This window comes from Narcine bancroftii, chromosome 2 (genome assembly GCF_036971445.1).
Source record: "Narcine bancroftii isolate sNarBan1 chromosome 2, sNarBan1.hap1, whole genome shotgun sequence".
Taxonomy (NCBI): Eukaryota; Metazoa; Chordata; class Chondrichthyes; order Torpediniformes; family Narcinidae; genus Narcine; species Narcine bancroftii.
This window is the reverse complement of record NC_091470.1, coordinates 69,588,483-69,615,377: the sequence shown is the minus strand read 5'-3', so window position 1 is coordinate 69,615,377 and position 26,895 is coordinate 69,588,483. Positions and strand designations below refer to the sequence as shown.

The 26,895-nt window shown below is 41.2% G+C and overlaps 1 protein-coding gene and 1 long non-coding RNA gene across 2 annotated transcripts in view; one reads left to right on the top strand and one right to left on the bottom strand.

The window, feature by feature from the left end:
* Window positions 1–22,723, bottom strand: part of ero1a (endoplasmic reticulum oxidoreductase 1 alpha) — a 39,217-nt gene extending 16,494 nt beyond the window's left edge. Inside the window, exons 1-10 of the mRNA XM_069917019.1 lie at window positions 22,448–22,723; window positions 15,145–15,192; window positions 7,999–8,118; window positions 7,820–7,903; window positions 7,548–7,586; window positions 6,997–7,082; window positions 5,854–5,927; window positions 5,098–5,218; window positions 4,946–4,992; window positions 942–968 (exon numbers count right to left, since the gene is read on the bottom strand). Of these exons, the coding sequence (XP_069773120.1) occupies window positions 942–968; window positions 4,946–4,992; window positions 5,098–5,218; window positions 5,854–5,927; window positions 6,997–7,082; window positions 7,548–7,586; window positions 7,820–7,903; window positions 7,999–8,118; window positions 15,145–15,192; window positions 22,448–22,615 (814 nt within the window). The 5' untranslated portion in view covers window positions 22,616–22,723. The remainder of the gene's footprint in view (window positions 1–941; window positions 969–4,945; window positions 4,993–5,097; window positions 5,219–5,853; window positions 5,928–6,996; window positions 7,083–7,547; window positions 7,587–7,819; window positions 7,904–7,998; window positions 8,119–15,144; window positions 15,193–22,447) is intronic.
* LOC138753698 (uncharacterized) lies at window positions 5,318–7,370 on the top strand. The gene is made up of 3 exons (XR_011351373.1): window positions 5,318–5,568; window positions 5,676–5,733; window positions 6,544–7,370. It is a non-coding gene; the product is annotated as an uncharacterized lncRNA (long non-coding RNA).
* Window positions 22,724–26,895: the final 4,172 nt, after the last annotated feature.

The following is a 26,895-nucleotide window of genomic DNA, read 5'->3' as shown; positions in this document are numbered from 1 at the left end:
CCTGCCTCAGCTAATGAAGGAAAGTATCATCTATTCCTTTAGCAGTCGCTTGTGTTTAGACCAGATGGAAAATGGCAGTCAGAGCATCTACAATTTTCTCCCTTATCACTTAAAAAATCTTACCTAGATTTCATCTGGCCCTCAATTAATCTGGTTTCCAAAATGCTGAAGCCCTTTTTAATCAAACATTCTCAACTTCTGCAGTGACAGCTGCAAATAATCATTAAGAATCAAAGTCACATCCTACAGCTCCACAATCTAGTCAACTTCAGCTGATCAGTTACATTTTTTTGATTATTTGTCTGTATTTCTCTATTTCTCCCTCTTTACAGTCAGTTTCCCATTTAACTTCACTCCTACATTTGAGGATACTGTAGGTTTTTGCTGCAGCAAGACCTTTCACACCAGCTTTTTTGTCTTGTGTTCCCCTTTGTACACATTGTTCAGAGCTCTACTAGATTCACCTTTGAGACCATGTATGTTTAAATTCTTTGTGCTCCTAACACTGACTTAATTTATGCCAAATCACTTCTTGACCCTAGTAAAATAGGTCTACATACAACTGAATTACCATCTCCTGCACCCCACTTCCTACCTGCCAGCTTCATTCCTAAAAGGCAAGCAAGAATCCCTCCTTTCTTGTTCATTTTGCCCAAAATACTTTCCTGTTTGCAGTTTAGGAACTCGTATCTATAATCATAGTTTATATTCAGATTACTGAAGCCCTCCATCATTTCTGCCCTAGTGCTTTTATACTTTTTAAGTAAGTGTCCCCAAAACAGTTTCTGCAATGACTTGTACACATTTAAAATCCCATTAGTTAAATTGATAGAGGTAAGTGGATTTCATCTTGAAATTAAATATGTGCTGTTTTAATTGTTAATGCATCTGTACAAGAATTTGTTCACAAGCTACACGAATGGAAAATAAGATGCATTTACCTTGCAACCAACTGTAGAAAGTTCCACCTATTGGGGGCAGAAGAAGAGGTCAAACACTTTTTGGTTTTAATATGAACAAAAATAAGGTTACTAAACTCTTGAACTGCTTAAGATTCCTCTTCCATTGCATTATTGTCTCAATCCAGAGTAAAGGAGGTGACATACCTCCTTTCTCCATATCCTTACTTTATCCTAATAAAATTTCACCACAAAAGAATCTGATTCTAAAGGCTATAGCATAAACTTTACCAGCAATGATACTTGAGCCAACTGTTAAACTGCACTTCTAATCAAAAGAAATAACATTAAAAGCTGCCTCCATTACGTCCACCTGCTGGAGTGGATTCCAGCAAGACAGGGATATTGTGGATTGTACAATGCCTCATGGAACTTTTAAGAGTGAATAGGATTGCTTCTGCTCCTATTATTAGTGTATGCTGAGTTAGATGCTGTTCATCAAATCCTTCAAAATGATTAACATTATTTTCAGAAATGACATTTTTCTCCACTGTAAAAATGAATTTGCTTTTACTGACATAGTTATTATATCCATAATTCTCTAAGTCCCCATCACTTAGCTCTATGGATGACTGCTAACGCAAATGGAAACACTTGTCAAATTATAATAAAGCATTTCCATAGGAAAGTTGACTGGAAAGGTATATTAGAAGAGCATCCGATTATATGTTTATTGAGAGAAAATTCTTAGGGTAACCCAGACAGTTAACTACTTAAGTAATGAGTGCATCCTGTAATGTGAAGTAATTCACATGATCATACTAAAGGATTATAAAACTGCAAATTATTGCAGGGTAACAACATTCAATGCCCACCAGCTCCAAAAACTTTCATGTGAAATTTTGGCCAAACTTCAAGGGAAATGTGCTCCCTCAATGGTGCTTTTGTTAAATAAAATTTGTATATTTAGATACAAGGATAGCCAAAAACTCAAATAATTATTTGTAAATATCCTCAGAAGGGAAAAAAAAGTATTTCATTGTGATAAGTTACATCTTTAAAAATGCTCAAAGCAGGATTATAAAAGTCATCCAAAACTGCAGCTTATTTCAGTAATATCCAAGACTGAGCAAAAGGAATCACCTTCATCACCTGCAAAAGAAGAATATACAAATTAAAAAGAGAATCAATTTAATCTACTGTATTTGTCAGAATAGAAGACCCACAGGCATACAAGACCCCCACCCCATTTTAGCAGGGAATATTAAGAATTTTTTTTTAATAAATTTTTTGTGTATTTACGGGTAAGCAGAAGGTTTTTAGTTCTCACTCACTTCGCTGTGCGGTTTCTCCTTGGGAGGCCGCCCAGCCTCAGGGCCCAGGGTCCCCACCAGCAGCCTGCGGGGTATTTGCAATGTTGGCAAACAGGTTCTTCTTGCACTGCTGGTGATGAGTGGTGCTGTCGTCGCCCTGCTCACCAGAAGAAGTGAGCGGTGGCTCTGGAATTAGATGGGTTTCCTCAGAGCCGGAGGGCTGCATTGGCACGCATGGAACCTCTTCCAGCAGCAAACGCCATGCTCTCTCTGCACCCTCGCAGCAACCATGCTCCTTTGGTCACCCGCATCTCCTTACCTCTGCCAAAGCAGCAGCACAGCCACAGCACTATCCACACCACCACACATGGTGCACGCCACCTGGCATAGCGACTGGCTCATCTGCCGTTTCTCCTTAGCAATGTTCAGTGCTCGCCATGCACATGGTCTGCTGGGAAACTGCAGCCAGCAAATAGGAGGCTGGTTCTCAGTGTAACAGCTCACCACCCCACAGTGTGGGGAGCAGAAAAAGCTGAGTCATGGCTGCATGTCCCTGAATCCCACCTGTGTGCTCTGACCAACAACCCCAGACTCCAAGTCTGCTTGCTACAGGAACCTAATCAATTTCACCTACACATAATCAGTATCGCTCATGACGTGCAACATATGGATCACACCAATTTCAACTTCACATACGAGACCTGAGGGAATTTTTTGAGCCAATGTTTGGGGAAAAAAGTGGGTCTTGTATGCCATCAAATACAGTAATATCCAAATACTAAACATAAAATAGCCTTCACCCTCATCTCTACATTTGAATGCAGGATAAAAGATATTGATGTACAATTACATCTATTTCAAAGTAGAAATAATCAACTTTGGAAAAACTCACTCGACTCTGCCCTGGTAGTAGATGCAAGGACTAATTATGCAAAAAATACATCATTTAGGATAAAATATTCTAGCCTAAAAATTGGATTAAAGAAAATCATTTTTCATCTGTTCTAGTGTGTAAAACTTCACAACATCTAATTTTTGGGTATGTTTGCAGCACATATGGAAAATTTCTGCTGAATCTGCCTGGCCATTGTGAGGCTCACGGTAATCCTGTTGTAATTTCAAGTTTGCATTTTGTGCATGGCATCAACGCGTAAAGTAGATATATGATTTACAACTTGCAAGGTGACATTTGAGTGATTAAAAGCCTTTCTACAGGATATTAGGTCAAAATTCATCCCCTATCATTTTTATTCCAATAATTAATTGCAGCCAGGACTCGCTACAGATGGAGGCTTATGTGCATTGGTAATTACATTTCAAAATCCCTCTGTGCAAGCATGAAGTTAAATGATAGGCATTTGAGGCACATAATGTTATGCCAATCTATGTATATCTATTCCACAATCTTCTGTAACTCACACCCATAACCCCCTATTTTTCTTGTATCCAAGAACCTATCAAACAATCTTTTAAATGTTCCTGGTGTACAAGATTCCACTGCCATCCCTGGAAATGCATCCTCCTTGATGAATACCCATGTAAAATATGTGACCATTTCTACCAGTTTAGTACAAAAAAATAAGCATCCATATGTAATCATTTTTCCCTTTGAAAATGATTTGCCTTTCTATCCATCACAGTTGGTCTGTGCTTGAACTCTTTCTTTAACCTTTGCTATCCTTACCCACAATAATTCATCAATCTTGAATCAAATTTAATTTGTCTATCCTCAGATGCCGGGGCAATACTCCTTTGGCATAGCAGTTAACACAATGCCTTTACAGCACCAGCAATCAGGACCAAGATCGAATCCCGTGCTGTCCTGAAAGGAATTTATACATTTTCCCCATATCTGCATGGGTTTTCCCTGGATGCTCCAATTTCCTCCCACATTTCTAAACATACTGGGGGTGTAGGTTGATTGGGTGCAAATTGGGCAGTATGGACTTGAAGGCCAAAATTGGCCTGTTACCATGCAGTATGTCTAAATTTTAAATTTAAGGATTGAAGGAGAAGCTAATCCAAATCATAGCCTATTCCAGGTTGTCTCAACCCCATTTCCTGTAAAAAGTTCTTCCTCAATTAACTCTTTCCTGGACTAGTTCTACTTACAAGATTATTTTTTCTTGTTCAGGATTCTCTACTGCGAAAATTGTTTCTATTCCTTCCAGAAAATTCCATTATTTTTTATTTTATACTTCTTGGTTTTATCACTCCTCCATTCTCATCCTTCAAGTATCCTAAATTCAAGAAAATATGCAACTATTTTTCTAATTTAAATTCCATCTAAGGTTTCTTGAACATTGGTGTTCAACTTTGCAGTATTCCAAGGGCCTCATCACTTTCTCAACCTGCTTGAGCCAAATATTATTTTTCCTTGTGGACAAACTTGTAATAAATTTGTCCATTTTGACACTTAAATCCATTTTTTAAATTTCTCCCTTTAGAACCATTAGGAAAATATTTTACTACATCTTTTCCAGATCTAAAATGATAAATGTTACAATAATCAAGATTGGATTATTATTTCAGCTTCTTTTTGGAAAGCATTCTTGATTTAATTGAATAAATTTTGGATTGATTATACTTTCATCAAAAAGCTTTTTTTTTTTTTTAAATTGAACATTCTTTTGTCCCATCCCTAATATAAATCTTGTAACAAAAAATTACTTCCAAGTTATTTGTTAACATCAATTATTCTAAATATTATAATGCACTTTACATTTAACTCACCTTTTCCAGGAAACAGTGGGTTGAATGGCCGTCTTATGGAGTTTGGTCTATCATCAAAGCAGAAACAAATCCACATAATTCTAACAATAGTGATTGTACAGAGTGAATATACTTCATACAAGGTTCAGGTCCATCATTGTTGTATTACTTACTTAAAACAGTTTTCTTCATATATACTATTCCAGATTTTCCAAGCTTCTCTACCTTTATAGCCTGTATAACGCTCAGGGTTGAGAAGAAGATCTACATACTCAGCATCTGGTGATTGTTCATCTGAGAGACAGAATTGCATTTCATTCAGAGATTGGTTTTGCTTCCATTTTACTATTGTTTTATAACCTGATGGACATTGCAATTCTATTTAAATGGAAAGAAAGGACTGTTTGAACTGTACATGTTTTGATGGTAAACTATCACTATAATTCCACAAGATATGGAACGTCTTCCAGGAAGACCCAAGTCCACGAAAAGTGTCTTGGTTGAATGTTCTCCATCTTCCTCTACCCTTGCGGAAAGCAAGTCGTTGCAAAACCACTGGGCTTTGCCAAGGCCTATGATGTCTCCATTGCTCTTGGATACAAATACAGAAGGCATTTGGAGATCTAGGACGTCACTTTTCCACGGTAATAGAACATTTGTTTGTTTGCAGTCACCTTTATTAGAATTATTTTAAGCCAACTTGGATGTTCCCAGACACAATTAAGTTTTTCATTATTTTTCAAACATCTAGGTGGCACAAGAAGTCTGTATCCATCATACAAGTCCTAGCCAATCCCAAAGAAAATCTGGTGTGTACATTAAATGAATTGCAAACTCTTGCTGCTGGTATTGTACAACTATAACTACAATAGCCATTCATATGTAAATATAGAATCAAGTTATTCTAAAAATTAATATTAAACCCTCACCATCAATTTCACAGAAATTGTCCGTAGAGTCGTCATGTCTGCTCCAGTCAAGCACTGCTTGTTTCGTTTCCTCACTGAAAGGTTAAGATTTGAAAAAAGTTGTTGATCAAATATGGTCTACATTAGTAGAAATTAGTCAGATGATGAAAATAAGGTCCTGAATTCTGTGCCAAGCAGGCATGAATGGAGATGATTGTGGCTAATTATCTGGCTCTTTGAAGCAAGAGTCTCAAAAGATTTCAACTTGTTGGCCTTGCCTGAAATGCCCTTTTAGTATCCTGCCCAGATCCTGATAGAAGTGCAGGAAGAATTGTGAATTTCATGTAAAAGTGATGGTTACCAAGAACCCAAAAATATTTTCCCTGATACTCAGATAATTATTTAGAAAGGATGATGGATGGATATTACTGCTGAAGAGCAAGAAGGCAGCTTGAGGAAGAAGCCCAAGTCTTCCTTACAGGATCTGGAGCACACAAAATAACTAGCAACAATAGGGCCCTTCATCACTTCACTTGTCTGCTGAGGTCTTAAGTTAACATTTATGAGCTAAAATTCACAGCTAGTGTTCTATATTTTAAAAGGAGAATTTGGGTTTTTCTGGCAGTTGTCCTCTGACCTCAAAACTGCAAATGAGAGGTGGTAGGGTTGCAGGATGTGTTTTAATAAACACATTTGTTTCCTCATCTGCAGAGATTGCTGGACTGAATTGATGGCTGAGGTATTTCAGAGACAACCACTTAGGTTGCATTTCAGCAGGCAAGAATCACAGATTTTCTTCCTGGAAGGAGCCAACAAAACCAGATGAATCTTTCATCAATCCAGTTGTTATAAGTTCTTCACAGCCCAATTTTTATTCTTGATTGACTTAATCATTTGGTTTATATTTTTAAATGTCCCACAAGTGATGGAAGATGAACTAATGCCCCTGGTCAGTGCAAGCCTCTTGGTACCAGCCACAAGTTTATGCCACGTGCTACCTCACCCTCCCAACCTTAATCTCAGTGGAAAAGGTTCAGTCAGCTATAACATCTCACCTGTTTTTTTTCCCCCCCCTAGATTAGTCTGCATACATTTCTCTGACAAACAACCATAAAGCCAGAGTGGAATTTCAGGACAATAAGTTATTTGCGGCACTCAAATTACCTCAAAGACTTGTTAACAGCACCAAGCTTCTCTGCCTTTTCACATTCATCATCATGTTGAAGAATGGTATTTGTATCCTCCATATACTGAAAGGTCACAGCATTTCACAGTCACTGGATCATGAAGTAATATGAAACACTACAAAATAATATCAAAGGTTTCACAAACATTTGTTCTCTTGTTCTTTCTACTCCTCCCACTTCTCTGTAACACTGGAAATTTGTTTCCTTCTCAACTTTTCCTATACTTTGATGATCAAGAATTGGAAATGTTCACTTGGTTTTCTTGCTCTACAGATGCTGTAGAATTAAATATTAAATATCTCCCACATTTTTAATTGATAATGGCCTTGTAGGATGTACGAGATACACAAGTAGGACCTTGACTTTTTAATCAACTATGATTCAACACAAAGTACTGATAATATGATGATATTAATTGAATATTTGCATTTTATCATCTTTTGTAGTTACATTGTTTTGAAACAAACTCGTTCATTTTAGATACATTTTTTAAAAATTGGACCCATTAAATTATGGCAAATATTGTACCTTGAAGCTTTCAGTTCTAATTCCTGCAGGTACATCATTCTGCAGAAAAAAGGCACTTTGTAAAATAATGTAATTAAAAAAACATGTGGAACATTCAATTAACAAGAATCACATGCATGTGTTTTATTATATAGATTTTCCATGAATTATCAAACTCTGGTTAAATAATTTCATAGGATCCCTCTTATTAACCCAGTCTTTTATTTCTTCCAAATTTACTCCATTTCCCTTTACCAAGTGCATAATTAAAATTTTTCAAAAGATTATCTTACTGGCTCACAAGGTTTAACAGCACAATCCCTCAGACCACAGTGGCTATTATCTGACCAGAAGGGGCAAGGCTTCTTTAAATTCACCTGGAAAAATTATTGGAATGGTTTAAGTACATCAATCTCATCAAGTACTTAAAAGATTTCCATGTACATTCTGTAGAAGGAGCAAAAATTCATACCTTGTAATACCTGAAGTAATCACTTTTGAGGAGTTCCTGTACTTTGGAGAATAGCTTCTTATTGTTAAATTCTTTAATTGTTTCAACATCACAAGTGCAGTCTTCAAGGTATCCAGTTATCTATGGTTAAAATTTTAAATTAACATAGCTTTATATTCTGAAGTACATTCAAAGCCCAAAGTGCAGACTGCTCTTTTCACGTTGTTTTTCTGATTTAAAAAAAATCACTCCGTGTACAATGTCAGCCAGAGCTAAATGTCAACATAACTTCACCAAAACTCAGTTGTTTATCCAGGCTATTTGGAACATAAATAATAATCTTTAAAAAAAATGTCATTCACAAGAAAAACAGTTCAATGAGATTCAGAACCAAAGGACAAAAGGTGTTTGACGATGATGGAAGGAAACACCCTTTCACCCTTTCACATTAAAAATAGTCATGATCTGGGATTCATTCCCATGAAAAGGTGATGACAGTAAAGCCAACAGAGACTTTCACAAAGGAGAAAGAATCTTTAGGACCACACAGAGACAGGAACAGAATAACATATATAACAATTACAGCACGGAAACAGGCCATAGGCCCTTCTAGTCCGCACTGAACCAAACACTCCTCTCTAGTCCCACCTACCTGCTCAATGACCATAACCCTCCACCTTCTTCTCATCCATATACCTGTCCAACATTTTCTTAAAGAATAAAATTGACTCTGCCGCCACTATTTCTCCCGGAAGCTTATTCCACACCGCTACCACTCTCTGAGTAAAGTTCCCCCTCATGTTACCTCTAAACCTCTGCCCCTTAACTCTTAACTCATGTCCTCTTGTTTCAATCTCTCCTACTCTTACAGAAATAGTCTATCCACATCCACTCTGTCTATCCCTTTCATAATCTTAAATACCTCTATCAAATCCCCTCTCAACCTTCTACGCTCTAAAGAATAAAGACCTAATCTGCCCAATCTCTCCCTGTACTCTAGATGCTTAAACCCAGGTAACATTCTGGTAAATCTTCTCTGCACTCTCTCCACTCTGTTTATATCCTTCCTATAATTAGGCTCTCCACTGGCCACCGTGACAGAGGTGCACCAAAGAAGAGGTACAAGGACTGCCTAAAGAAATCTCTTGGTGCCTGCCACATTGACCACCGCCAGTGGGCTGATATCGCCTCAAACCGTGCATCTTGGCGCCTCACAGTTTGGCAGCAACCTCCTTTGAAGAAGACCGTAGAGCCCACCTCACTGGCAAAAGACAAAGGAGGAAAAACCCAACACCCAACCCCAACCAACCAATTTTCCCCTGCAACCGCTGCAACCGTGTCTGTCTGTCCGTCCCGCATCGGACTTGTCAGCCACAAACGAGCCTGCAGCTGACGTGGACATTTACCCCCTCCATAAATCTTCATCCGCGAAGCCAAGCCAAAGAAGAATTAGGCGACCAGAACTGCACACAGAATTCTAAATTAGGCCGCACCAACGCATTATACAATCTCAACATCACTTCCCGACTCCTATATTCCATGCAATGATTGATAAAGGCCAGCATACTAAAAGCCTTCTTCACTACCCTATTCACATGAGTTTCTACCTTCAGGGAACGATGTACCGTTACTCCTAAATCTTTCTGCTCTTCTGTATTCATCAATGCTCTCCCATTTACTACGTATGTCCTGTTCTGATTCTTCTTACCAAAATGAAGCACCTCACACTTATCAGCATTAAATTCCATCTGCCATTTTTCAGCCCACTTTTCTAAGCAGCCCAAATCCCTCTGCAATTCTTGAAAACCTTCTTCATTATCCACTATTCCACCTATCTTAGTATCATCTGCATATTTACTAATTCAATTCACCACCCCATCATCTAGATCATTAATGTATATAACGAACAACAATGGGCCCAATACAGATCCCTGAGGCACACCACTGGTCACCGGCCTCCAACCTGACAGACAATTATCCACTACCACTCTCTGGCCTCTCTCCTTCAACCAATGTTCAATCCATTTGACTATCTCAAAATTTATACCTAAAGACTGCACCTTCCTAACTAACCTTCCATGTGGTACCTTATCGAAGGCCTTACTGAAGTCCATATAGACAACATCCACCGCGCTACCCTCATCCACATTCCTAGTCACCTCTTCAAAAAATTCAATCAGATTGGTCAAACAGGACCTTCCGCCCACAAATCCGTGTTGAGTGCTCCTGATAAGACCCTGTCTATCCAGATATTTATAAGTACTATCTCTAAGAAATTTCTCCATTAATTTACCTACCACAGACGTCAAACTTACAGGCCGATAATTGCCAGGCTTCCTCCTTGAACCCTTTTTAAATAACAGAACCACATGAGCAATACGCCAATCCTCCGGCACTATCCCCATCTCTAATGACATTTGGAAAATTACCGTCAGAGCCTCTGCTATTTCCTCCTTTACTTCTCTCAATGTCCTGGAGAAGATCCCGTCTGGTCCCAGAGACTTATCCACCTTTATATTCCTCAAAAGCCCTAACACTACATCTTTCGTAATCACTATATTCTCCATATTTACCCAATTTGCTTTTTTTTTTTATCTCTCATAGCCCAATATCCTTCTCCTTGGTGAATACCGAAGAAAAGAAACTGTTCAATATCTCCCCCATTTCTCTACGCTCCACACAGTTTTCCGCTCTGATTCTCTAAGGGACCAATTTTGTCTCTCGCTTTCCTTTTAGCATTAACATATTTGTAGAACCCTTTTAGATTAATTTTCACCCTGCTTGCTATAGTCTCCTCGTACCTTCTTTTAGCTTTCCTAATTCCTCTCTCAAGATTCCTCTTACATTCAATGTATTTTTCAAACATCTCCTTAATTCCATGCTTCTTATGCCTAATGTACGCCTCCCTTTTTCTTCGAACCAAGTTTCCAATATTCCTTGAAAACCACGGCTCTCTCAAACCTTTTGCCCCTCCTTTTAACCTATAGGAACATAAATCTTTTGCACTCTCAAAATCTGATCTTTAAAAGACTTCCATCTCTCTACTACATCTTGCCTATCAAACAAATTGTCCCAATGCACACCCTGTAAGTCCTTTCACATCTCCTCATATCTAGCTTTTCCCCCAATCAAAAACCTCAACCCTTGGCCCTGACTTATCTCTATCCATAATGACATTGAAGCTGATGGCATTATGATCACTGGACCTGAAGTGCTCGCCAACACTAACCTCCGTCACTTGACCCATCCGATTTGCCAACAGTAGATCTAACACTGCTCCTTCTCTGGTCGGCACCTCTACATATTGTTGTAAAAAACTATCTTGCACACATTTCACAAACTCTAACCCATCCAGCCCTTTCACAGAATGTGTTTCCCAATCTATATGTGGAAAATTAAAATCTCCCATAATTACAACCCTGTGCTTATCACAAATATCCACTATCTCCCTACAGATTTGCTCCTCTAGGTCTCGGTCCCCTCCGGGTGGTCTATAATACACCCCTACAAGTGTAACCTCTCCTTTCCCACTCCTCAGTTCCACCCAAATAGCCTCCGTGGACGAGCCCTCTAATCTATCCTGCCTAAGCACCGTTGTAATATTCTCCCTGACAAGCAATGCAACACCACCTCCTCTTGCCCCTCCGACATTATCACACCTAAAGCAACGAAACTCAGGGATATTCAGCTGTCAATCACATCCCTCCTGCAACCAAGTCTCACTAATCGCTACCACATCATACTTCCAAGTATCAATTCACACCTTCAGCTCATCCACCTTTTTTACAATACTCCTGGCATTAAAATATATGAATTTCAGAGATTTCCCAGTTCTTAATCCCTGTTTTCCCTCATCTTTAATAACAACATTATTTCCTTTTCCTGCCAATTGCCCTTCATCTTCTTCCAGAGCATTTCCTTTCACTATCACCTGCCCATCCATATTCAAATACTTACTACAAACTTTCTTTGTTTGCATTCTAACCTTCTCCTTACTGTTCTGTACTATTTTGCTCCCTCCCCCCCAAACATTCTAGTTTAAAGGATCCTGAGTAGCCCTAGCAAATACCCCTGCCAGGATTCTGGTCCCCCTGGGATTTAAGTGTAACCCGTCCTTACTGTACAGGTCACATCTTCCCAAAAAAGGTCCCAGTGATCCAGAAACTTGAAACCCTGCCCCTTACTCCACCCCTTCAGCCACGTGTTAATCCTCCACCTCATTCTATTTCTATTCTCACTGTCACATGGCACAGGGAGTAATCCAGAGATTACCCCCTTTGCAGTCCTTCTTTTTAACTCCCTACCTAACTACCTGTACTCACTTTTTAGGACCTCTTCTCTATTCCTCCCTATGTCATTGGTACCTACATGTACCACGACCTCTGGCTTCTGTCCCTCCCACTTTAGGATATCCGGGACACGAGCAGCAACATCCCGGACCCTGGCACCAGGGAGGCAAACCACCATCCGGTTCTCCTTGCTGCGTCCACAGAATCCCCTATCTGTCCTCTTAATTATGGAGTCCCCTACCACTATTGCCCTCCTCTTCCTTTCCCTACCTTTCATTCCTATGAAAAGATACCACGAACTCATTTAACTCAAAGTATATGGACATAAGGGTATGGCAACTGCCATTTGTCATTTCCTAACATTATTCTCGAATTCTTTTTTATCTCCATTGCATAGTGCATTAATGATTTCACTTGCTACCCTAAAGTTCTAGGCTTTGTAATTCCCATTTTAATTTATGCTTTTAGATATTTACAAGTTGCTCAATAGATTATGTGCAGACAAAGGGATAACTAATTAAGGGCACCTTCAAAATTCAATTAATTTAATTTGGGACTATCTGGCAAAATATTGCAATTAGATTCACTAAATTCAACTGCTATGGAATCAAAGAACACAAGCGTAGAAATTATATGACACAGCCAATGTGTCTGATCTGATCAGGAAAACAGTTACCAAATCTCACCTTGAAATAAGCAACTCAGTGTATTCATTGCTATCAAATACACCCACCAACTATGGACCTTTGCTTCCTCCTGCTGATACAGTTTTGGTTCTAATTGAATCCCATGGATTTTTAACCAATCACTCATGTGGGACTATCCCACAAACCTTCCTAAAGTCCATGTATCAATAGCCCTGCCCTTGTTGTCTGGTTATCTCAAAATGTAATCAGACAGGACCTCCTTGAACAAATTCATGCTGACTATCTCCAATTATTCTGTGGTTTTCACAAGTGTTACAGCATTCTTCAAAATTGATTCCTATAATTTGACCACCACTAAAGCTAATTTAGTTAGCATGTAATGGTTCACCTATCCCTTTTTAAAGAACCTAAGCACTGCTCCAGTGTCCCAGCCAAATGAGAAAATGGTGGTCAATCTCCTCTCATCTCCAAATAGTTTGAGATATATTTTTTTCCTGGTCTGGTAGTTTATCAACTTGCCATTATAAGTGGCTACAACAAAATGATCTTTATTTACTTTTAGGACTTTGCCAGCCATGAATCCAGCAGCATTAGTGACCCAGGTGTAGTTGCTACACAAATTTTCTGGCAAATGTACATGATTCTTGGTGACTTGACAAACATGTCTGCTTCAAATAACTGAAAATTAATGTGGGTGCAATTTTGAAATTCTGTTGCCAGTCATGAATGTCAGAGATGTTCAGTGTACTAGTGTAGTGCATCCGGCCCATTGAATCACACCATATACAGTAGGTTACGTTAGCAAGTCTCACTGGATGCAGTAGAGTTCACTGAAAGGTCTGTGTGCAAGGAGGGAAAAAAATCAAACTGTGTGTTTTCAGTACAAGTTCTGTGTTGTGAAGTACCATCAACTGAACTTATTTGTAGATGTTGCTGCCCATCTAATTTATTTTGTAACACGAGCCACTTAGAATCTGCAACACAAACTCCTCAACAAAAGAATTCCTAATAAATTATAATTGTATAATTGAAAGTCTCAGGTGGGTATAGGCTTTTCGAGATTGCTTTGATATAAATATGATGGTCCTACTAATCGAAATAACTTCACCTACTAAGACTGAAGCAACTGGACAATTTGTAAGCCTTTTCCCAAATAGAGTTAAAATTACACATGAAAGGCCCATTCACCTTTCCTCTTGATTCAACAATGATATTCACCCACCTTTCCTCTTGATTCCACAGTGATATTCACCCATCTTTCCTCTTGATTCCACAGTGATATTCACCCATCTTTCCTCTTGATTCTACAGTGATACCCACCTTTCCTCTTGATTCTACAGTGATACTCACCCACCTTTCCTCTTGATTCTACAGTGATACTCACCCACCTTTCCTCTTGATTCTAGTGATATTCACCCACCTTTCCTCTTGATTCTAGTGATATTCACCCACCTTTCCTCTTGATTCTAGTGATATTCACCCACCTTTCCTCTTGATTCTAGTGATATTCACCCACCTTTCCTCTTGATTCTACAGTGATACCCACCCACCTTTCCTCTTGATTCTACAGTGATACCCACCCACCTTTCCTCTTGATTCTACAGTGATACTCACCCACCTTTCCTCTTGATTCTACAGTGATACCCACCCACCTTTCCTCTCGATTCTACAGTGATACCCACTCACCTTTCCTCTCGATTCTACAGTGATACCCACCCACCTTTCCTCTTGATTCTACAGTGATACTCACCCACCTTTCCTCTTGATTCTACAGTGATATTCACCCAGTCATGTCGCATCATCTACGTCAGGGGTTCCTAACCTGGGGTACAAGTACCCCCAGTGGTACATTTGCACCTTTCAAGAGGTACATTGGGTCTGAGAGAATAACCACTACTGTTCAATACATGGTGTTGTAATCTGCAGTCAGATTGCACAATGTCGTGTTTTTTTAATCCTTAATATTTAGGGGTACACGGGGATGGGAACCCCTGGTCTACGAGCTAAAAACACCGGCCATGATAGAGAGAGACCACAAAAGTAGTCGTGGAGCCTGCCGGAGACTCAAGACACGGAAAAGGGAAAAGGTCACATTAAAAATACACCTGGTCCCCACGACACAGGAAGTACCTCTGCGCAAAGGGTAGTCAGACGAACATTTTACGCTCTTTTGATCAGTTTTCCCCCAATCCGGCGAAATAAAGGCGCTGATATTATAATGTCCGTCTCACCTGATGGTAATGTGTTCGATCACCCTTTGGAACAGTGTCTTGCAGCCCCTGTTGTGGAAACATACAGAACATCAGAAGGAGGGAAGTCAGCATTATGAATTATTTTCTTCGCCCTTGTTGTTCACCAAACTGCTCCAAACCACATTCTACGGCTGCTGAAAGAAGCCAACATCGACCGTGGGCACAAAAACTTGACTCGTTGAAGGTTTCCTTTTAAAACCGAGATCCCGCCTTCTCGTCAATTTCACTTCCTTGCATATAACACCAAACTCGCACGTCGCGATCGTCCAAGAACAGGTGTCCAAAAGCCTTACGCTATCGCGTTTTATTTTACAACACGATGATTGTTACTGTTTAACTAGCCGAATGTTGCGAAGTGCCTCGCTCTATAAATGCATTGGGGAGATGGAAACGGCACTTCCTTTAAACATTTTGAGGACGTGGATTACGTGCGGTCCAGTTGCGGGGATTGCACTCGAAGTGGATAAAATGTGTTTGATTTATATATATTCAATCTGATGTGTCATGCGGCAAAACTAAGGCACATACCGAAGTGATACGCTGTTACATACGCTACCGTTTCCTTTCTATGTTAATATGTGTTTTGCCTGTAACCTTAACCCAAACCAAATTCCAGCGAATTAGATTAAAATACAGATGAGGCAGCGTCTCGCTATTCTAAGAATTGACTTCTTACAGTTATTAGTTAAACTATAATTGCTGCCTTCAAACTACCATTTAATTATTTCAATGACTCAAGAAAGTCTGCGGACGCTGTATTTGTAATTTATACACAAAAATACTGGATAAACTCAGCAGGCTCCGCAGTGTTCATAGAGGGCAAAGACATAGAACCAAAGTTTTGGGCCTGAGGGCTTCATCAAAGCATAAGCAAAAAGCAAGCAGGCATCTCATTAAAAAAAGCAGGGGTTGGGGTGAAGGAAAGAAGGGGCAGGTGCAGAAGCATAGGGCGAGAGGCCATAGTTGGAGTAGTTAGGCCAGGCAGGAAAGAAAAGCTGAGAATTGATCTGGGGAGGTGGTAGCTCTGTGAATGCAGAACTGGAGAAAAGGAGACTGAGAGATAGGGAAAGAGCAAGATGGTGGTAGGAGCTAATAGAAACCAGAATAGATGTTAATGTTGGAGGGAGCTCAAACAGAATACGAGGTGTGGTTCCTCCAATTTGCAGATGGTCTCAGTTTGGCAGTGTAATGGATAAATATTAGGAGGAATTTTGGTAAGATGACAGTAGGTTACATACATACACACATTTTAAAACAGATCTTATTTGAAAGACAATAATATTGCAGGATCTATGGAGAATGCTAAGCACATTTCACAAGTAGGTGCTCATTGAAATGATGTTATGAAATGAATGGACTGGAGACACTGGCTGTTGGAAGCTCTTTTCAAGGGTTTTGACAGAGTGCACAGGGTTTTGTTTACTTAAGGCAACAGCTTGATGACCAAGGAGTAAAACTCCTGTTGTTTGCTGGAGAAGGTGGGTTTTTTTGCAAGTGAGAGTCCCATGGGCTTTTTGAGAGTTGGAGAGAGAGAGAGAGAGAGAGAGAGAGAGAGACTCCGTTCGTGTGTGTCACACTGAAAAGAGACTGAATATTCACGGCTGAAACAAGCCAGGAAGAGCTGGTTGGAAACGGAAAGCTCCAAAGCAGTGGATGGCTGGAAGTGCTATCTGTCTGATGTTTCTCTTGGAATAAGAAGAAAAGAAAGGAACTCTGGTAGCCTGAAGAAAGAGGTTACCATCTGGAAAACCCTGATGGGGCAAGTTTTATCAGCGAGACCTTGAGGTGACTAATGGTGGTACCTCAGTTGTGGAAATCCTGGAACAATAAATCTCTCTCTGCAAACCCTACAAGAACCTTCCTGAGCGGTAAACATTTACCTTTTCGAGCACCAAAGCCTGGTGAACTTTATACATGTTAAGTTCTGTGCACAGTATAAGAATTGCCTGCATCCAGAGAACTTGGAAGAAGAAGTGAGATCGAACTGTGAACCAAAGAACTTTTCTTAAATTTACACACAATTACATACACATGTGCTTAGAATTAGAGGGGGTAAATTTGGGTTAGTTAAGTGTATAGATAAGTTAAAGTTTGATTTTTTTTATGTTTAAAGTTAATTAAAGCAAACTTTTGTTTTAAAAATTACTTGTCTTGGTGAATGTCTATTGCTGCTGGGCTTTGGGGTCCTTTGGGCTCGTAACAGCAGCGCATGAAACTATTCTTACCAGGTCTTCCATTTTTTTCCCCCAAGACTGCATTTTGGCAAGTTGGATCACCTGGCTGTGCTCCTTCTGCTTTCACACAGACAGAGCTCAAAAAAGAGAGGCCACAGATGCAAGGACAGCTAGAAGGTGGTCACAGGAGACTGAAAAACAATTGCAGGACTACCTTGAGTCAGCAGATTAGGTAGTGTTCAAGGACTCAGGTGTGGATCTCAAATGATTACACCAGGGCTGTCACAGACTTGATTAAAACAGGAGTGAATGAGTGTGTCCCCAGCAAATCATTCAGTGTTTTCCCAAACCAGAAGCCCAGATGAACAATGAAATCTGGAACATGCTGATAGAAAGAGCAGGTACGACCTGCGAAAAGCTATCTCCCAGGTGAAGTGGAAATTCTGGATGAAAATGAAAACAACAAGGGGCAGTCAACAGCTGTGACAGGGCATAAATGCCATAATCTGCTACAAAACCAAATCCAGTGAAGTAGCAGATGGCAAAGGTTTGCTCCCAGAGGAACTCAGTGCATTCTACACCCAATTTGATGACAGTAACAGCGAAGAGCCAACCCTTCGCACCTCCTGATCCCATCTGAGGTATCTTCAGGGGAGTGAATCTGAGGAAAGCATCTGGCCCATATGTAGTACTTGGCCGAGAATTAAAAAATCTGTGCTGACCAACCTACCAATATATTCACGGATATCTTCAATATCTCACTCCATCAGGGTGTGGTACCCATCTGTTTCAAACAGGTGTCAATCATACCAGTGCCCAAGAAGAATGTAGTAATCTGCCTTAATGGCTATTGGCCATTAACACATGAACAGTGATGAAGTGTTTTGAAAGGCTGGTGATGAAGCGCATCAACTCCTGTCTGAGCAGTGACATGGATATGTTCCAGTTCACCTATTGTAGCAACTGATCTACGGTGGATGCCATCTCACTAGCCCTACACAAAGGATGCTCTTTATGGACTACAGTTAAGCATTTAACACCACCATCCCCTCAAAACTGATCAGAAGACTCCAAGACCTGGGATTCAATACCCCATTGTGTAATTGGATCATGGATTTCCTCACCTCCAGACCACAATCAGTGAGGATTAGCAAGAGCATCTCTTCCACAATCCCCATCAGTACTGGGCTGTGTTCTACTCACTTTAAATCTACGACTATGGGGCTCGGTACAACAACAGCATTTACAAATTTGTGAACAATACCATTGTAATGGGTTGTATAAAGAAAGGTGATGAGTCAGCATAAAGGAGAGAGATTGAAAACTTGGCTGAATAGTGTACTAACAATAACCTTTCATTCAATGTCACAAAAACTAAGAAGCTGATTGTTGACTTCAGGAAGTGTAAGCCAGAGGTATACAATCCAGTGATCATTGGGGAAATAAGAGCAAATTTAAGTTTTTGGGAGTCACTATCTTGGAGGATCTTTCCTGGACTCAACACACTAATGGCATCATGATGAAAGCACGTTAGCGCCTCTACTTCCTCCAGAGTTTGCGGAGTTTTGGTATGACACCAGAAACCCTGGAAAATTTCTATAGATGTGTGGAGGAAAGTGTGCTGACCAGCTGCATCACGATCTAGTATGAGCGTAAAACCCTCCAAAAAGTAGTAGACTCAGCCCAGAACATCACTGGCAAAACTCTCCCTACTATCAAGAACATCTACAGGGAACACTGCTGTGAGAGAGCAGCACCAATCATCAAGGATCCACACTACCCAGCACACGCTCTGTTCTTGCTGCTACATTCAGGAAAGAAGTATAGTTGCCACGAGACTTGCACCACCAGGTTCAGAAATAGCTGCTCCCCCTCCACCATCAGACTCCTCAATAACAAACGCAATCAGGGACTCATTTAAGAACTCTTACTTGTGCACTTTATTGATTTTTAAAACTTCTTTCTGTAATGCAGTCGATTTGTTTACATTCATTATCTGTTTAGAGTTCTTTATTTGTTTACTTGTATATGCTGCGTACAGATTTTTTTTGCACAACCAATAAGTGGTAATTTTGCCATGCCTGCAGACAAAGAATCTCAGGGTTGTATATGATGTCATGTATGTACTCTGACAATAAATCTGAAATCTAATCTGACATGTCAGCATGGGAATTAAAATGGTTTGCCACTAGGAGATCCCCACTATAACAACAGAGTGAATATTGTCATTGAAACGATCTCCCAATCTGCATCTCTCTGATGTAGACAAGGCCTCAGTGGAAGCACCAGATGAGATGACCCCTGCAAATTCACCAATACTTTTTTGCTCATACCTTAACAAAGGGCCAGGTCTGAAACATTGGTTAGAACCATAAAACAATAGAACATTGCAGCATAATAGGCCCTTCATCCTTTCTAGTCTACCAATCTATTTTTATGTTTAGTCCCACTGACCTACACTCATTCCATATCCCTCCCATCAATGTACCTGTCAAAATTTTTCTTAAATTTTAAAAATTAGCCCAATTTATATATCTTTTCCACCAGCTGAGTTTCTCCATATCTTTTGTGTATTAACATTTAACTATTGCAGCTATTTTTCAAATTACTTTAAAGAAATTGGGTGTGAAAGTGATCGATCTCACTGTCCTTTTTACACAGGGATCAAACTGAGTTCATGGGTATAGAATTAAATATCCTCAGGTTTAATTTGAGTTATAGCATAAATTTAGGCCTGATTTAGCAATCTTGCATGAAAGGGCCATTGGCTGGTGGAAAAAATTGAAATTTTGTTTCAGGCAGAGAAAGAAAATCTATTAGTTTGACTGTAAAAGCAACAAAAACACCAATTTGTATTTATTGAACAACTTCAATAATTTGAGTTTAAATTCTTCAATCGGCCAAAACAGCCAAAGATACTTCAAAGAAACACTATAAAAAAAAATTGACTTGAGACATGAAGGAGATACTAGGTCAAAAAGAGATATGATTTAAAGAAAAAGAATAAAGTGATGAGATGATGTCTTATGGATGAAACTGTTAGCCCTGAACAGGTGGATCAAATAAAATGGGGATATGCAAGTGTCCAGAACTCTAGGTTGGAGAGGTGGGCGGAAGAAGGCCATGTGGGATTTGGAAACTTTTTTTTTAAAAAGATCAGTCATTGTTATAGCTATGAATGAATGAGTAGAGATAGAATGTAGATAAAATGGTCCTCTCAAAGTTGATCAATAGTGTAGGCGTGGAGGAGGCAGATTGGTTAGATAGATCAATTTGCTCTATTTCTCATCATTAGCTTGAAATGGGAAAATATCTCAATTTATCAGTCCTTTAATTTAAATTCAAAATGAGTTTTTATTTATACACAGACTTGTATTTAAATGTACGATATTGAGACACAACTTGCTAGGCTCGTCACAATCAAAAACACCCTCACCATATTCCTTACACTCATACATATCAGATGAAGAGGAAGTCTTTCTGGCCTTCAGCAAGCTGATCTTCAAGAGTCAGGTGGTTCAGTATCAGTGGGATTTCTGGTAGTGCTGCAAGTTTGCCCAAAACCCAAAAAGCCCCTGAATGAAGATTATGGCTGTTGGCGTTATCCCACCCCTAACTTTGCCACTTGCGAATTTTAATTGATTTTTAATGCCTCCGATGTTAAAAAATATTGAAGTCGGCAACTTTAAAAAAAATTAATGTTATAAATTAACTAAAACACAGGTTTAATACATAAATAATTAAAAATGTTAAACTTTTTAAAAATAACAAGTAATTTAGCTCCTAATACAAAGCTCTGCAATCCATTTTGGTTAACAGCGTCTGATTTCCTCTAGCAAGGCCTAACCTGATGCAGATTCCAAGAGGTGATTTCCCCAGTGAAGTCTTGGGAAGACAGGGTTCCCTCCCCTCTGAGGTTTTCAACAACAGAATAAACTAACAGATTCAGTGTTTCGAAACTGGCAGTACGTCAGGTACTTCCATAGCTGGAAAAGAAGCTCCCAACACCACTGATAAAGTATGTAAATATTTCTGAATGAAGCTGCTGGGAATAGCCCAGCTTCCATGGTCCTATTCTTCAAGAGCAAAAAGTGAAGCACTTCAAGACAGTAGAGAGAAAAAGTATTAATATTATCTCTGAATCCTGAATTTACTCTACAGGAAAGATTGACACCAATGTACTTTAAAAAAGCAGTTATCACTTTATATTTCATCACACTTTGGGAATTGCATCTCTTGATTGTGTATCTTCTGCAAAATTTGAAATTTTATTTCCAACTCCTAATACAAATCCTTGGTAAATGAACAACAGTGGTCCAAAGGACATTTATGTGGAATACCACTGTATACAATCTTATATCTAACCTCTCTCTATTTTATGATTTATAACCATCTTATTTGTTCTCCAACTGAGTTTTCCTAGCTGTTAGTTGTAAAATTTCTCTCACTCCTATCTTTATTCACATCTATTTCAGTAAATTCTAAATTTGTCAATTGTGGGCAACATCAGTCTGGAGCAAGCCTTTCCCTGAACCAGTGCACTCAGAAACTCGGGTCATGCAGCATTCACAGAAAGGAAAAGGCGGCTGGCATTTTGGTCCTGCGACCTTCTTCAGGAGAGCCAAAGATCACAGATGCCTGAATAAAAAGGTGGGTAGGAGCCTAGGGGAAGGAGTACAGCCTTCCAGGTGATAGGTGGATCATGTGGGAGGGGAAGGAGAAAGAGGCTATGGGGGAAGAGGGCAGATGGCTAAAATAGCTCTCTGAGAGAAGCAAGGGGAGTTGGAGAGCAGGAAGAAGGGATATGGAAAAGGGAGAGGCTGGGGGATGAGATTAACAAAAATTGTACGTCGATATTGTCACCAAGATGTGTTCTTCCAATCTACAGGCCTCAATTTAGCAGTGCATGGAATTACTGAGATGTTGAAGAGACATGTCAGTGTGCCAATGGGATGATGTGGGACTGAAGGGGTGGGCCGCTGGAAAAGTCCTTGCAGTTGCCACGGCCAGAAGCATCTTTGTCTGTGTCAGGCTCCCCTGTAGATTCACAAGAGTTGCTTCACTTGGAATGACTGTGCACCACACTGGACTCCAGATTTCGTCTTTACCTTCCCCGAAACCAGATCGGGTGGATATTTACGAGGCCGCTCTGCGCCCAACGAGTTGAATGAACGTTCCCCGTCACCAGCTCCAGCTCCGACTGGCTCCGTCGCGGGAGGGCCACATCCCACTCCAGGAGACGCTCGTTGGCAATGCGGCCTCTCGCCGTATCCCATCAGGCACCGCTCGGTTCCCGGGCAACAACATGGCGGATCCGAGGGAGAAAGCGCTGCAGGATTACAGGAAGAAATTACTGGAGCACAAGGAGATCGACGGCCGCCTGAAAGAGTGTGCGTTTGCCATTGCTTTATTTGTCTTAGTTGGGTCGGGGGGACTGGTGAACACGGCTTCCAGGGCAGGTGCCATCGAGTAATAGCGGCGCTGCCTCGGACTCGCTTTGTCATGCATGGAGTGGGGATGAAGCCGGGCCGAGCTGGGAGACTCGGTGTGATCTATCCCTTCATGTACAAACGTTAATGGGATAAATGATTATACGGATTTAAATGTGAGGCCGGCGAGTTGAGGAACGTTTAAAAATGAACCAAGACCCCCCCTCAATAATATCTTTACCTTGATTCGTTGCATGAAATTGAGGTAGGGTCGGTGGTCATTCAGTCTGTATGTAGTTTGATTTCACCCACTACTTCAGAGCCCAAACACTTTTTTGTCGAAACCTAGAATATTACAACGCATTCAGTACAGATCCTTCGGCCCACCCATGTGAACCTACTCCACAACAATCTAAACCCTCTATTTCTGCTCAAGAGTCTTTTAAATGCCACTGGTGTACCAGCCTCCTCCATCACCCCTGGCAATGTATTCCAGGCATCCATAACTCTTTAAGAAAAGTAGAATAATTAAGTTTGCAAAAGATCTGTTTTAAAAATCCGATTGTCAATCAGCAGTTCCTATAGTGGCAATTATAAAATACTTTACCAGCATCAGAAGAGTTATTGTAACATCAATTGTGAATTGACTGCATTATGCCCAATCATTATCGGTAGTATTCTTCTCTTCTCTTTCTCTTTGGCTTGGCTTCGCGGACGAAGATTTATGGAGGGGGTAAAAGTCCACGTCAGCTGCAGGCTCGTTTGTGGCTGACAAGTCCGATGCGGGACAGGCAGACACGGTTGCAGCGGCTGCAGGGGAAAATTGGTTGGTTGGGGTTGGGTGTTGGGTTTTTCCTCCTTTGCCTTTTGTCAGTGAGGTGGGCTCTGCGGTCTTCCTCAAAGGAGGTTGCTGCCCGCCAAACTGTGAGGCGCCAAGATGCACGGTTTGAGGCGATATCAGCCCACTGGCGGTGGTCAATGTGGCAGGCACCAAGAGATTTCTTTAGGCAGTCCTTGTACCTTTTCTTTGGTGCACCTCTGTCACGGTGGCCAGTGGAGAGCTCGCCATATAACATGATCTTGGGAAGGCGATGGTCCTCCATTCTGGAGACGTGACCCATCCAGCGCAGCTGGATCTTCAGCAGCGTGGACTCGATGCTGTCGACCTCTGCCATCTCGAGTACTTCGACGTTAGGGATGAAAGCGCTCCAATGGATGTTGAGGATGGAGCGGAGACAACGCTGGTAGTATTAAAGACAACGATAACCGCACAATTGGCTATTGTTCAGGGTGCAGAAAAAAATTATATAATTTTTCAGGCAGAAAGCACTATTCTCCTCTACATCAAAGAGACTGGACACAGACATTGGAAGATAATTTCATTGAGCACCCTCACTGTGCTGCAAACTCCCGAGAACTCCTAGTGGCCAACCATTTCAATTCCACACACCATTCCCACACCAACATGTCTGTCCTCTCCCGCGCGCTCTCTCTCTCTCTTTTTTCCTCCAGCTCTCCATTCAAAGAGCTACCCCTTCTCCTTGTCACTTCTCAGTTTTTTTTTTAACGCCACGCTTATCTACCTATGCCCCGTTTGTCTGTGCTCCTTCCCCCCAACCATCTTTTTTATTCAGATGCTTGCCAGCTTTCCACCCAGACCCAAAATTTTGGTTGTATCCCTTCGCTTTCCTATAGAATTTGCTTGACCTGCTGAGGTTCTCCAGTGCTCTTGTGCATTGCTCCACAATCACAGCGTCAACAGTCTTTTCTGTTTAATGTTATTCTCGAGGGTTTGGTATTTCCTTCAAAAACGTACAGGGATTGAAGGTGTATTTGGGGGGGGCCTGGGCTCATTGGCCAGAAGGGCCTGTTACTGTGCTGTATGTCTAAATTAAAATTTAACCTATTAACTCCTTTCAATGAGTATTAACTTCCTGGATTTTGAAATCCTTTCTAATAATGTCATAGTTTGCTGATGATGAGAAAAGGAAAAAACTTTAGGAGCAAATGGACAGAAGTGAAAAGTTTTAAAATATGAAGAAAGGTAATACAGCCAATATGGAATGATTTTTAAGTGGAATGTAGGCTGAGAGAGTAACAAAAAATTTCAGTTTTCATTTTTAAAGCTGATGGATTTTTGAGAAATCTCTTTAAAATATGTAAATATTTTGGATTTATTAATGTAAAGCCTAGTACAAAACAGAAAATTACACTTGTTCATGTCTTGACTGTAGTAATTTCATTTCTGGGACTACACTTTGGGAAGGTGTTAAAGCCTCCAGGAAAATGTGGAAGAGATTTGTGAGTACAGGTTCCTTGTTGCGGGTTGGGCGTGAGCGCAGCAAAAAGACTGTGACAACAGGCTGAGAGCTCAAGTAACACGATCGCTTTACTTTGAATTGTGCCTTGCACAATAAGGCTATGTCTGGTCCTGCAAGCACAAACACGCTCTTCCAGTCTGGACCAGAAGAGAAGGTCCCACGACACCATCTTTGCCATGGCTGCCCTGCAGACCGCGTGTGACAAGTGAGGCTGGTTCGCCGCCGCTACAACTATGTGCGTCGCCACACCCCCCCCCCAACAAGATCTGACACTGATGGTCTCACGATGCGTAGAGGGTGAGGTCTGCTGTCTCGATGGCCGACCCCTACGTTCCATTGGGGGGACCTGGTTGTGACAAGTCCAGGTTGGCTGGTTTCAAATGGTCTAGTGTGAACAGTTCTTCCTTGACCCCTGAATTTCTTTGCAGCACCTTGTAGCGTCCCTCAAAGGATACATACTTGCAGGAGGATAAGTCTGGGGGGTAGTTGCAAGATGACTGACCGTGTCGCGATCGTGGCGGTGGTGCAAGGGAGCCCATTTTGTTTTGCAGTCTCTCGAGGATGACTGTGGTGTCGGTGGTTTGATTGGGTGCTGGGCTGGGACTGCGAGGGTCTCGCCATAGACTAGTTCAGCTGAGTAGGCTTTGAGGTCATCCTTAGGTGCTCTGCGTATCCCCAGCAGTTCGTCTACCCAGTTGGGTTTTGCAAGCTGTGCCATGAGTGCTGATTTTTGGTGACGATGGAAGCGCTTGACCAGCCTGTTGGCCTGAGGATGATAGGCCTTGGTGCGATGCAGTTGGGTGCCCAAGAGTTTAAGAGATTTCGTTCCACAGAGCAGAGGTGAACTGCACTCCTCAGTCGGTCGTTATGTGCGCTGGGACACCAAAACGGGATACCCAAGTGGAGAGGAAAGCCCTGGAACATATATCTGTATAGGCATCTTGGTGGGGAATGGCCTTTGGCCAATGAATGAACCGTCCACCACTGTGAACAGGTAGCGCAACCCTTGGGAGACTGTCAAGGGCCCAACTATGACGTGTTGGAATCTGCGTGTTGGACCATCAAACTGCTGGACTTGGGCTTGGTGTGTTGCTGGACCTTTGCAGTCTATGCAGGTTTTCGCCCACTCTTTGATTTGCTTGTGTAGGCCGTGCCAGACACATTAGGAGGATACCAACCACACTGTTGTTCAGATGGAGTGGGTGAGACAAACCGTGGATCGTGTTGAAAACCATTCTCCATTGGGCAGGGACCAGCAGCCGAGATTGGCTCGTGGAGACATCACAGAGAAGCATTGTGCAGTGGGAGGTCCTGGAGCTGCAATCCTGTGACCACAGTCTTGAAGCTGTAGGTATCAGGGTCATCTTGCTGAGCTCTAGCCAGATCATGGTAGTCAATGCCTTGCGATAAGATGTTGACCACTGTTCTGGGAAGTGCATCAGTGACAATGTTTTGTTTTCCAGAGAGATGGCAGATGGAGATGGTGAATTCCGAGTCGTAGGATAAGTGCCTCTGCTGTAGGGCAGACCACGTGTCGGAGGACTTGGAGAGCAGCTTGTGATCTGTGTAGACAATGAATGGCTGTCCCTCCAGGAAGTAGCGGAAATGGTGGACAGCCAAGTAGAGGGCCAGCAGTTCTCTGTCAAACGTGCTGTACTTCAGTTCAGGTGGTCACAGGTGGCGACTGAAAAAGGCAAGAGGTCTCCGTGAGTTGTTAACAAACTGTTCCAGGACAGCGCCTACAGTTGTGTTGGACACGTGGATTGTGGGTGCCGTTGGTATGGTCATTCGTGGGTGGACTAGCAT